Here is a 13,465-nt window from a genome sequence, read left to right as displayed (position 1 = left end):
TATTTAATTATCCCATACACACTGGCAACATCCCAACAAGAAAACGCAAAATAATACCTGCCAGCATAATGCATAGTGCACTCTCATGGGTGAGAAGAGAAGCACTATCAGCTCCTCTCTGGTCAAGAAGGGAGCTGAATATGGAATTCCACATCCTTTGAAAATGCCCTAACCAAATAGCTTCTTCGTAAAGAAAACTGTACCAGCAGTGCTTTTACACACATTGAAGTCTAGCTATGGTTTTATTCACAGAAAAGCAATCATGATTCTGAACCTTAATCAGGATGGTATCTACATCTATCTTTATGAGGCAGATTTTAAGGGAATGACATCTTGCCCCATTTTTGGAATTCATTACTTGTTAGTTTATAAGTGTGTTCTGGTTTTTGTGGACCTTAATCCTGGACATCCATTTCCTCATTTCCTCCCAAGAAGTACACTACAAGATGTGGTCCTTAAGTGATACCTGGACACGGTGAGATACCTCAGACAACGTAATTCCCAGTTACCTGTTTTGACTCGGTTCTTAAGTCCTCTTCTCAAACCTCACAGTCCTTCAAGAAGTACCCAGAACAGGAAGGAATTACAGCCTGCTGTCTCCAAAACCTGAGGTAGTATTTTCATTAATAAATAAATCTTGCAGAGTCGTTTCCAGGAATTCTCTATGTACATGGAGATAGAAAGATATATAGCCTGTGCTAGCAAAACTAATTGCCTTCCACAGTGACACAAAGCTTTCTGTTTTGGAAACTAAAATATTTCATACCTCTAAGTACAGCTCCTTTGAGAAGAGCTGAAGACAACTAAATATTTTCTTGCCCAAAAGACCAAATTTGTCATTACGAGCCAACATTCGTTGCTGCATGGACGTGTACTGCTTCCAGCTCTAGGATCCCCAACATAAGGATATTGGCCTGTCGGAGTAAGTCCAGAGTAGGTCACAAAGATGATCAGAGGGCTGGAGCACCTCTCCTAGGGAGACAGGCTGAGAAAGCTGGACTTACTCAGCCTGGAGAAGAGAAGGCTCCGGGAAGACCTTAGAGCAGCTCCCAGTGCCTAAAGAGGCCAATAAGAAACCTGAAGAGGGGCTTTGGACAAGGGTCTGTAGGGACAGGACAAGGGGAATGGCTTTAACCTGCCTGAGGGGAGGTTGAAATTAGATATTAGGAAGTAGTAAGTTCTTCACCTTGCATGGGGTGAGGCCCTGGCACAGGGTGCCCAGAGAAGCTGTGGCTGCCCCATCCCTGGCAGTGTTCATGGCCAGGTTGGACAGGGCTTGGAGCAACCTGCTCTAGTGGAAGGTGGCCCTGCCCGTGGCAGGGGGGTGGAACTGGATGAGCTTTGAGGTCCCTTCCAACCCAAACTATTCTGTAATTAGCTACAATGACAACACTGCTGAGAAAGAGCAGGTCTCAATGGTCATTTTAAAACCTTCCCTTCCCAGGGAAGTTGTGAATGCACCACCCCTGGTGGTGTTCAAGGCCAAGTTGGATGAAACCTGGGGTGACATGGTTTAGTGTGAGGTGTCCCTACCCATGGCAGGGGAGCTGGAACTGAATAATCTTAAGGTCCTTTCCAGCCCTAACTATTCTATAATTCTATGAAAGAGTGAGAGAAAGAAAGAGAAGCTGGAAGATCCTGTTACTACATATGATTAAACATGTGTAAGCGGTTTTTGGAACAGGACTGAATACACTGTTCTCCAAGTCTACTGAAAATTGAAGAATGGGTTCTAATTGCAGTTAGAGAAACTCCACTTTCTTGTCAGGAAAGACTTTCTATCAGTGAGGAAACAAGTTTTCCTGGAGAAGTTGTTCGCTTTCCACAGTGGGAGGTTTTAAAGAACAAGTTGGACAAACATGTCAGGAACAGTTCAAATACAGTTGATCTGCCCTTGGGCAAGAGAATGAACAAGATTTGTTCAGGTTTTCTTCAGAGCTATTTTCTGGATCTCTCACATCACAACTACCTGATATGTCACATTTTTCACTTTTTACCTGATATGTCACATTCCCTGCTTGCTGTATAATGCATATAAAACAAATGCAAGTCTTCACAGAGTAAAGTTCACCTAGTAAACAATTTTAGTGAATACCAAACGTGCCCCAAACATTGTTACATTGATTTTGAAACTATCCACCAATTTAAGTGGAACTTTGTCAAGTGATTTTGTCAACCCTAACACCCACCCATTGAAATTATTTTGGTCTATGATATTTATATCTTTGCCAGATACATTGCCACATATATTTTCTTTCTGTAGAGGGTGAAATGCAGTAGTCTGATCGTAGGTAACACTGCATTTTGCATCTGGAAACACTGATGTCACTTATCATTTGAATGACCAAAGCCATTAATGGTGGGGTAAAAAATATCAAGGATGTGATGTTTAGATACATAGGTCATACCAAAACATTTACCAATTTCATGAGGACCAGGAACTTCTTCAGGGTCAATACCTGAACAATACAGAGTCTAACTAGAAGGAATGCAAGCAAAAAAAAATGGGGAGAAAACAAAACAAAAGAGTTGTTATCACTAAACCCCAACACGCTTTGTTAATTCTCTTGTTTGTAGCCATGGCGTGCTACACGGTGTCACTCATGCTAAAAATCTGGATGCCAGTGGTGAGCTCATATATTCCCCTGACTTCATTTGCTTTTGCAAAGGCCATTCAAAATGACAGACTGAGTCTGGGAGATGTCTCTCTTCTAAGGTGCTCACTGAGAATAACAGGAGATTACAGAATGGATCACGAGCCTTTCATCTTTCTTAATTTATGACAATCCCATGCCAGTACACTGTAAGAACTAGCATGAGTTTGTTACAAACCACTCAGTTTAGAGGCCAGGCAGCTCTGCGTGGCAAATTTGTATAGTGTTGCAAGCAACAATCTAAAAACTTGCCTGTTATTGTGAAATCTACAGAAGAGCAAATACATCAATACAAGGAGGGGTCACAGGACATCTGACCTGGACAGTGAAAGCTGCTTTCTTTCTTTATCAGCCATTCAGAATGGAACAAAAATACAGAAAAAGAACCAATTTATACAGAAAAACAACATATAAGCAACCAAGGCAGGTTTCAAGTAGAAGGCATGATAGGCTGAGAAAGTTAGGGCTGTTCAGCCTGGAGGAGAGAAGGCTGCGTGGAGACCTCATAGCAGCCTTCCAGTATCTGAAGGGGGCCTATAGGGATGCTGGGGAGGGACTGTTCATTAGGGACTGTAGTGACAGAACAAGGGGTGATGGGTTCAAACTTAAACAGGGGAAGTTTAGACTGGATATAAGGAGGGAATTCTTTACTGTGAGGGTGGTGAGGCACTGGAATGGGTGCCCAGGGAAGCTGTGAATGCTCCATCCCTGGCGGTGTTCAAGGCCAGGTTGGACAGAGCCTTGGGTGCCATGGTTTAGTGTGAGGTGTCCCTGCCCATGGCAGGGGGTTGGAACTGGATGATCTTAAGGTCCTTTCCAACCCTAACTATTCTATGATTCTAAGATTCTAGGAGTTCTGACTGGACGATCATATTTGGGCTTTCATTGCAGAGGAACACTGCATTAATGAGGGGAGGATTTTTCTTTCCACATTTGGGACATGTAATTGAGAACAGAAAAGGAAAGTACAAAACCATCATTTCCCATAACGAATAGGCCATGAATAAGAACTTGTGATTTATTAGACTATCCAGTTACATTTTCATAAGGCAGTTTCTCACAGAAAGCAAAGCACTCTCTTGGATTTGTACAGCAGCTGGTACATTCTGTATGTACTAATCACTTCTGACTCGGAACTGCCGATAGTATGATGTGCTGTTGAAAGGAAAAAAACAACAGCCTACACTTCCAGTCTGGTTTGCCTGCAGTTGGACCCTTAAAACCTATATAAGTATGATTTTCAAAGGGACTAAACATTTTGTGCTCGCATTATACCAATTAAATGTATGGATAGAGAGCATATCTGACAACGGGGGTACTGTGGACTCACTGCCCACAGCCTGGTTTGAAATGGATTCTCCAGTTAGAATCATAGAATAGTTAGGGTTGGAAAGGACCTTAAGATCATCAAGTTCCAACCCCCCTGCCAGGGGCAGGAACACCTCACACTAAACCATATCACTCAAGGCTTCGTCCAACCTAGTCTTGAACTCTGCAGGGATGAAGAATTCACAACCTCCCTGGGCAACCTATTCCAGTTTCTAAGCAATAGTCTTCCATTGCTTTGCTTTAAATCAGAACATCATTTTCATAACATAAACAAAGTTTGGAGTTAGCCCTATATATTCTGCTATTCGCAGCATAGAATTTGGAGCTTAAATTCCCCTTGACAAACCCAGCAGCACACCTCTTACACAGTAATGAGGTTAAGGAAGATGTTGTTGAGGGTCAAATACTTTCATGAGGCTGGAATGAAAAGACAGTCTGTGATCCACTGTCTTTGTCAGATGCTTCAAGGGCTAACATGCTGGAACACACTTCCACCATTTAAAGCATATAGCTTTGTGGAAAAAAAAGGCAGATTAGCTAGCTGTGTCTTCAAGCTGGGACTTGTTAAATCATTCATGGGATATATTCTGTTAATTCTCATTTGTTCAATCAGAATGCTTGTTCTCATTAATTCTGCAAGTTTCTTTTGCTAATTAATTTTTATAATAAATTTCTTCATTCCTTCAGAGAGTTTTGTTCTAGCTGCCTGCAATTCTGATCTATCTTTGTTAAGAATCACATGCAAGATGTCATGTGGAATTGCAATTTTTGTCTGGTTTTACAGTTTTAAGAAAGAGAAAAGCTCTTAAAAATAGTCACGCCTATATGGGAAGTGCTTTAGAACAACTTTCAAAACTTGAAATTCTTTTCTTACCATAACAACAATGGAAATTTTTATACATTTCCCTCATCTTTGATGTTGGTCTGGAGATTTGCAGTTTGCAGTCCATGCCCACTCTATTTCCGTCTCACTGTTTAAGAACAGAGCAACTCATTGCTTGGTTCTGTGGGTTTTGTTTTGTCTTTGAAGTACAAACATGGTGGGAAGCAATTAGCTCAGATTGCTAATTTAGTTAATGATAATCTGGAGGCAGACAGAGGCAGATTGGAGCCGGTGGTGACAAAAAAAGGTTTTGAATCCATCCAGTGGCTACAGAAGAAAAGCAAAGGGAGATAAGCTTCTTCTAGATATGTCTTCCTCATACACAGACTATTTTGGTTGACACCTCTGTGCATCTGGGTTATGGAAAAGTTCAGCCCAATGTCAGTCCCAGGAAAATGAAAAGTCTGATTAAAATTTTTACACAGGATACAATCACTGGAGTATTAATAACCTCAGTGGTCATTAGCAAGTAGAGCAGATATATTCTCTTTAGGGGGTAATCACAGGCACCAAGTATCAGGTTAAGCACAGCAAGGATGAGAAGAAAGTTTTTTGCTTCCCTTTGAAGGATAGGAATTGAAAGGATGAAGAAGTCAGAGACTTATTCAAGGTCAGAGGGGTAACACTCTACATCTCCCATATCCTAAACTAAGTCCTTAATTAAGGACATTCTTTCAATATTATAAATCATTGCATGGCCTTTCACAAGCTTGAGACGTCTCACATATATATTCTAATTCTTAATCTGTTAAATTACCTCTTGGTTTTTCTGCAGATTTTCATGGTCTGTAGCAGATGTTGTCTTCTCCCATTTCTCTGCAACTTGATTTGCTTCTTCTATTTTTTGCTCATAGCTTTTCTGGGAATTTAGCAGTGTCACTTCATAAAACTCTTGAATATCTGTAAAGAGGAACAAGTAAAAGATTACTTGACATGTTGGCTTTTGAATGCCTGGTGGTTTTCTTTGGCTGATATATACTTACAGATTGTCATCATAATGATAAACACGTATTACATGATGATAAACACACTGCTATGCAAAATTGTTTTCTAAAATGTCAATGAGATTCCTGGGGTACAGTCCATTTGAAAGAGGTCTTTACAAATAAATAAATAGGCAAAAACATACACTGCTGAACAATATAGGTAGAACAAACCCTTCTACAGGTAGAAGTAAGTCGCTGATTGTTTTAACTGGTAAACTAGAAACTTGCAGATGTAAAGTGCCCTAAGAGAAGCTGGTTGTTAACACCCACCCCAGACACCTCAGCCACTCTTCCCAGCCCTATCTGCCGGTGCATTTGGGAATACTTTGGGATGCATAACTTGAAGGAAGACTTTGTGGATTCATCGCTTCAACCTGTTGACAATCAGAATTGGCTAGTTAACGTTGTGGTTTAACTGAGAGTAATCAACAAGCCAGGTCTTAATATCCTGTTTAGATGTTTTTATCACACTGATTTCCATGGGCTATGAACAGATACACAAGATCCAGCAGTGAAAACACCTTCAACTGAAGCCTGTCCATGTAATGACAGGAGAGGAAGAAAAGAGGTGTTTCCTTTCCCTGGGATGAGAAGTTTTCAGTCAAATACAAACAGGATGTGACACATTTTCTAAGAGATATCTGACTCACCAAAGAAAATGACATTATTTTAATCAAGAACAACAGACTTTCTCCTGGATAAGAAAGAAGGGAGAAACATTCCAGCTACCTGGATGCCCACTGGGACTTCAAAGGGGGGACTGTTCAAAACCACTACCATGCTTTCAAGTAAGTGGCTCTCTCTAATGAGTGCTACCTAGGGCATGAAGAGTGTGGGAAAGCATGACCCTGAACAGGTAAAGTGTCAGGAAAGCAGAAAAGGGAACAGAGAAATCTCTGTAGTATTAAGTGGAGAACTTATAAAGAATATTCAAGGTTATTGTGCATACACAATGTCTTTCATAAACGTTTGTGACTGTGGTTTTTATTTTCTGTTTTGTGAAGAAATGTTCAGTCTGCATGTTACCTTAAGTTAGACTGAATTAATACTAGCCCCAAGGTAACCAGAAAAATCAGAAAACACTTCTGAAATAAAGATGTAATAAATCTATATCTGAGACTATCAGGAGCCAGAGCACCTCAGGATACTCCAACATGTCTAAAAGTAAAGAGTACGCTCCGCATGAAAGCTTCTTCAACCAGAAGAAAGAAATCTTCCAACATTAGTGATAGAGCCTGCCTGGCAAAGAGGAAAATACTGGGATCATGTCTGGACTTCATAGGTAGCCAAGGATTTTGTCAGACAGGGTCAGATCTCACATCTAGGACAGGAAGACATTGGTTCTATCACTATAATAAATAACCTTCTGTGGAAGTACATCTGCATTCTCTGTCACATGCTCTCTCACAAGGGGAGGCTGAATCAGATTGCATGTGGCAAGCAGGACTGAAGGAGCAGGAGGAGTCACAGAGGAGCACACAGCAGAGGTACCCTAGTTTTCTCCATCTTTCAAGGACCAGCCAAAACTAGTGAACTGGGTCTGTGCTCATCCTGACATTAAGTTTTTGGCCAGACCTCTAGGAGGTGCACTTTCCTCTTTAGTAACTAGTGAAATGAACTTTTCTTCTAACTCCTTTTACAACTTTCTGACTTATTATGTACCGTATTTCTCATGTACAATAGAAAAACCAGAAATTTTAACACTAAGAACGGTGATCCATAGGCAGTAGATACCAACTTCCATTTCACATATACATTTGCAAGAATTTAGATTTCATAAGATTTCAGGAATTAAAACTAGGACCTACTTTTAAAATTAAAATCTATAGGACAGTTGCAATGAGAATGGAAATTTCACCATTCTCATTGTGGGGAAGTTTTTACAGTCATTTTGAACGCTCATAGTGCAATTGCAAACAGTTGTAATATACGGTTCCATGCCAGGTCAATTCGTATTGCAACTGCAAGTAAAACATATCAGGCTAATATGTAATTATCTCCAGATAAATACTTTCCAGAAAGAAACTAGAAATTGCCCTCCAGCGGTGGCATTCAGTTGGCATAGCTGTCATGATCAGGGTATTAACTGGGTTGACAGTAGCCAGTCAAGGAAGAGCAGAACAGTGCTTTCGGTCTACCTTTAAAGACTGTCTTAGTGTTTTCATTAAAAATAAAGTGAGAGCCTCATTTGCATGAATATGCATGCGTGCAAAATAAATATCAAAACCTCAAGTCTTTTTGTAGAGGTTCTTATCTATTCTGAGGAGGCCGTGGGTTGCTTTCACTAGAATAATGATCACTGGTGTGCAGAGGAAAGCATTGCAGCGTGCTTACGCGGTTACAGAAGAAAGCACAGAGGATTCACTTAGTCAGTTGCTTTGTTATTCCACAAGCTAAAATTGCCACTTCTATGGAACAAGGGCAGCCAGCAACTTGCAGTCAATCAAAGTTAGCAGAAAATAGGATCTGTAATTTGCTCTGCGTAAAACCCGCTCTACCGAGTTATCTCCATTATGGCAGAGGTGCAACCACACTAGGAAGGAGAAACGGCTGAATACTACTGAGGACAGGCAAAGAGATGTAAAGGAGGGGATGGGATCAAGCAGCTCTAGAATCAAGCTTAAAACCAAGGTCATAAAAAGTAGTTGCGAGAGCATAACTGGCATGTAAAATGATCAAAGTACAATCTGTCATCTAGCGGGGTCTTACAGGAAGATAACTCAACAAAGAGGCTAAAATCTTAGAGAAATTAAACCTGTACCAAGTACTTCTTGAACGTAACATGAAAGCAAGTTCAGATTTCATTTAGAAATGGCATGATGAGTGCAAAACACCTCCTCAGATGAACTGTTTGTATCTCTATCATTCAAACATTTTGTTAAGCAATTAAGACATGTTTGTTTAAAAGAATCTGTGAATCTCACTGGATTTTCAGTCTGACTGAATTTGTTCATTTACTTCTAAAGAGATTATTTACTCTAATAAAATCCACTTGCTCTTCTTTTAGCCTAGCACAAATGTTTCGTCAATTTTGCTGTATGAATTGCATACAAGAAATTCTATATATTCTAATATGAAGTAATCCTAACGATACCATGATATATTCTATTTTGGATTATTCCACCAAAAGGGAAGTGGGAAAACATTTTCCCTACATTAACATGGTAGAGAATACATCAGTATCACTTTAAAATGCCCATGTCAAGTTACTGTATATCACCGCATCTGTGTTCTGCAGGAAAGCTCCAAGAACTGCCCTTCTCCTTTCTTACAGAGGTGTGCAAGAGTGAGCAGGCTCGAACCTTTATAGATATGCCAGGCAGTGCTTTCTCTTACTAAAGCTGGATGCACTTCTCAGCATGAAGTCTTGTTTTGTTTACTACAGTTTAAATATACATATATATACATAAAAAATATTCAGGCTCAAATTTGAGTTGTGCTCACACTTTTTTCTTAAAGAAAATTCAAACAAAAATAATTTTGACAAAGAATAAGACACAACGCCCTAATTGCATGAAAGAGCAACTTTTCTTCCAGACAGCAGCTACACTGAAAGAAAAACGTGTGATGAGCCAAAGCTGAACAAGCTGCCTAAACTCTGCCATTTCCTGACTTTTGAGTGATTGGTGTTGCAGCCCTATGAACATTATTCCAGTAGAATTTCTGTCCCAATTTACATGCACCATAATATCCATTTGTCATAGGAATATTTTACAGTTCTCATAGCAAAAGGATTAAATACTATGAAAAGGCAAAAATGTTGGCTAGCCTAAACTACATTCTGTCTTCTGCAACCATAGGCTTTTGCCAGCTTTCTAATGAGGAAAAAATAAGATAAAGCAATACAATGCCTCATTCATCTCTAAGCACTTCAGCACCAGAAAGACAGAAATAAATCGAAGGGAATTCAGACAAAGACAGATGATTAAAGGTCTGAGAGGACTAACTTTTGAGCAAAGATTAAAGGAATAGAATAATAACGTACACTTTCATACCTCCTTTCATTTCAAAGCAAACCAAACATTAAGAACCATATAGCACTGGCTGAGAAAATTACACAAGGCCTACAAAGAGAAGCAAACTAGCAGGGTTGAACTGCAGAGGCATACAGGCAAGCACACCAGGTATATCCACCCTTTTGTTATCAACAACCCACTTACATGGGCTTCAGAATCACCAGTGGCTTGGGACATCATTCCATTTTTGAAAGTTCTCTTTGCAGCTGCAGCTGCACAAGCAAAGACGGAGCAATTCACCAGCATGCCCATTCCTACAAGCCACCTTCTTCATTCAAGATGCTTGCTTCATCAGAACCATTCAAAGGCAGCTAGCCTTCGCTCCTGTTTATATACCTTGGTGCTCTTCTGATTACTGACCCATCTTCAGCTGTGTAAATCAGCATGATACACCTGGTAGCCTCAAAGCTGGGTGAAGTATATGAGGTAGCTTTGGCATCTGCATGATTTTCACCTACACAGAGAAGCGCTGGCGGGTATCAAATGCACCTCAGTAATCTCATGCACGTTCAGAGACTTAGCCATCAGGGCACACATATCCCAGTGCACTGAGCAGCTGGCGTTACACCAGTCTATCCCTTTTAACACCAGATGACCTGTAGCTGCACTTTGTATGTACCTAATTGGTGCAAAGGGTTAGGAATTAAGGATATCAAAAGATGGGTTTTCCAAGGCAGTACGAGGCTCAACTTGAGCTGCTACAACTTTACAATGCAGCTATACAGTGAGGATTGATTTGCAGGGTACCTAACACAGGATTCAGAAGAGAATGGGCATACAGAAAACCAGAGCATGAGTGGAAAGATCTCTTGTACTTCTTTTGCATTTAAACAAATAAGGCAAAGAAGAGGAAAGTCTGCATTGCAGTAACAAGCCAATACCAGGCTTTACGATACCATCTATGTTTTATAGAACACAATTAAGCTTAAAAGGATAATCTTGTACATCACTTGGCCTGAAGTTGTACTGCACGTGTCAGCACACGCTGCCTCCCCAGTGACTTGACAATACATGTGGCTACTTGTAACAGAGCAATACAAACTACTCCATGCGTTGAACCTCATCCAAAACCCACTTCCAGACACCTACCCACTGCAGCACGTTTTGACCTCCAGGAAGAGAGTATGCTCTGCTGAGGGCTGCTCCAATAGCTGTTACCTTTATCTGTGCTTAGCAATGAGAGAGGATTTTCTTGTGACATACATCTTGCTACCAGCCCTCTTTACTTTATGTCTTGAGACAATTTAGAAACGGCACCAATATTCTGGTGTCTGCAGTAATTGTCCGTTGCTCCTGCAGATAGCTGTACATTTTTGCAATTACCTGTATCATTAACAACATAGAATCCCATTACCCAAGAAACAAGTTCTCCGTGCATCCTATTTCTATAGACACATACTGGGAATTGGAACAAATATTCTGTAGGATAAAAAGAAAAGGGCTGGGGTTTTTAACTTTTCTTTCTAGAGATCCTTAGCCATGGAATTAAATTTTTTTGTGCCAGTGCCCTGTCTTGCTTTGCAATATAGCTCCCATCTGTTTTTCCAGGGCATTCAGGGACAAGGTAGAACGGGGGTCTAAGGCAACACGCAAACACAAGCTGTTTCCTTTCCGGGAAATTTGGGGCAGTCTTTTTGTCTATGTGTAGGATAGTGTCTGATATGTATCTTTAAATGTTGTGTAACCCAGCATAAATCGCTACTGTCTGGCAGAAGACTGCAAATCAAAATGAAGTCAATTGTTACAGGCTCTTCCTGCAAGTCCTTTTATTTTTTGACTAAGGGAACATTACAGTGTACATCTAAATGGCATCATTTATATCCCAGGGAGCAGATTATGCTGGGTCAGCTTCAGCCATCTGGTCTGAATTATTAGGTAGGAGTAAGGAGGACTGTGCAGGATGTTGTTCAAGAAGGAAAACTGATTCACGCAGTGGAAGTAGCAGGGAAGTGATCAGAGATCCCACCAGCCTGCCAGTAAAGGGCTTTAATCGCCCTGCCCATGGAAGCAGTCCAAAGAGAGGTTAAATAACACACTTCACCAAATGCAGCTATGTTTTGTGGGTTTTCTTCAAGTAAAATGTTTCCATATTGAGCAAAATAGCCATTATAGAAATGGAAAAGTAAGAGAAGAAAAAAACTGAGATTGAAATTGGGTAAGTTTTCAAGTAAAGCAGGACTAAGGCACAGACCCTAGGTGAGAAATGGCAAACCTCCAGCTATCAAGCTGGTACACAGCTTTACAGTCATGGTGAGCTCAAACCTGCCCCCATTAGCATCCCTCAGTGCAGCAGCAGTGAAAAACACCTTTCCCACTTCAGCTGTATCTCATCCCCAGGACTTCGTATATATGCCTTGGGTCTGCATAAAGTAAAGGTGTTGTGAGATTCAACAGTAACAGAGAAGCTCAAGGATTATTTTTCTGCAATTGGCAGGGGTAACACCAAGATATATCAATTCAAAATGAAATTTAGGAGCCCTGTGGCAAGGTTTTCAAACATAAGCATTAGAAACATAGATGCCAACCCAACAGCAAGAGTTACTGCAGGGGGAGAGAACAGGTTCTCTGTTCCATGCAGGCAATGAAACAGCACAGTGCAAGCCAGGGAAGCATTCTTCTGCCAAATTTCTAGTTGATAAATGTTTCTAAATCTATTAAAAGCAATGTACTCTGTTAGAATATGTACCAAGGTAGTCAGTAAAAAATACAGTTATTAACCTGTCGTGATTCTTGAGCTTCAGGAAACTCCTTCTATTTGGCCTAGATAACTTTTAGAGGTCTTTTCCAACCTGAATTCTTTAACAATCCTATGGTCCTTTAGGCTGTAAACTCATTGAGGCAGGAACAATTACTAAGCAGGTACATACCTGAGTAAAATTACATCTTTTACTCGAAAAACCTCTGAAACACTCTACTTGATGTAACAAATTACTAAAAGGTTAGTAATTAATGACTTTGCAATAGTAATTTATATGTATATGTGGAAAAATGGTTTTGAGTACTTTTAGCTTTGCTGCCCAATAGTGTCATGATTGGTTTTTGCAATATACCCAAAATACAATCAGAGCTCTCCAAAACTTCTCAGCTAGGAATGTTTGCCTCAAAGGCAGTTATCCAAAACCAGGGAGAATAAAATATTCAACACAGATTGCTGTGCACAGAGAAGACAAAATAATTGCTGCAGCCCTCTCTATGTAAGTGATACTTATGTTAACAAGTAAAAACTAGAAAACAATAGTCAAGTAGTAAAGCCAGTATTTAAACCTATTCAGTGATGATATTGACTGTATTACTGCAGTTTTGACTATATAGTCTAACCTCATTCATAAATAGGTATTGCAGTCTGCATTTGAGTATACACCATTTACAATATGTTATGGTTAACATCTATGGTTGCTCATTGTGTTTTCAACAGAACAAGTAAAGAAACTGTGAGACAGGTTCAGCAGTGCACAGAAACACAGTTGAAAGTGGGCACAGCAGATTAAATTAGTAAATGCCACACTCAGATCTGCTTATTCTGCTTCTGAAGCTGAAGATGCACAAAAGCAGAGCAGCAAACCCCAAATCCTGCGGTGAGCTTTCATTTTAAGCATG

General features: G+C 40.2%; 1 protein-coding gene across 16 annotated transcripts in view; it reads right to left on the bottom strand.

Annotated features, from left to right (window-relative positions):
• The window catches only part of DLG2 (discs large MAGUK scaffold protein 2), a 1,003,655-nt gene that overhangs the window by 873,174 nt on the left and 117,016 nt on the right, over positions 1-13,465 (bottom strand). For all 16 annotated transcript variants that reach the window (XM_062639108.1, XM_062639096.1, XM_062639094.1 and 13 more), the window contains one exon: positions 5,624-5,766. In XM_062639108.1, the coding sequence (XP_062495092.1) occupies positions 5,624-5,766 (143 nt within the window). The remainder of the gene's footprint in view (positions 1-5,623; positions 5,767-13,465) is intronic.

The sequence above is a fragment of the Pezoporus occidentalis genome, unplaced genomic scaffold (genome assembly GCF_034315485.1).
Source record: "Pezoporus occidentalis ecotype Australia unplaced genomic scaffold, CSIRO_AGI_Poc_V1 ctg6, whole genome shotgun sequence".
In the NCBI taxonomy this organism is placed as follows: Eukaryota; Metazoa; Chordata; class Aves; order Psittaciformes; family Psittacidae; genus Pezoporus; species Pezoporus occidentalis.
This window is presented reverse-complemented; position numbering and strand designations above follow the sequence as displayed.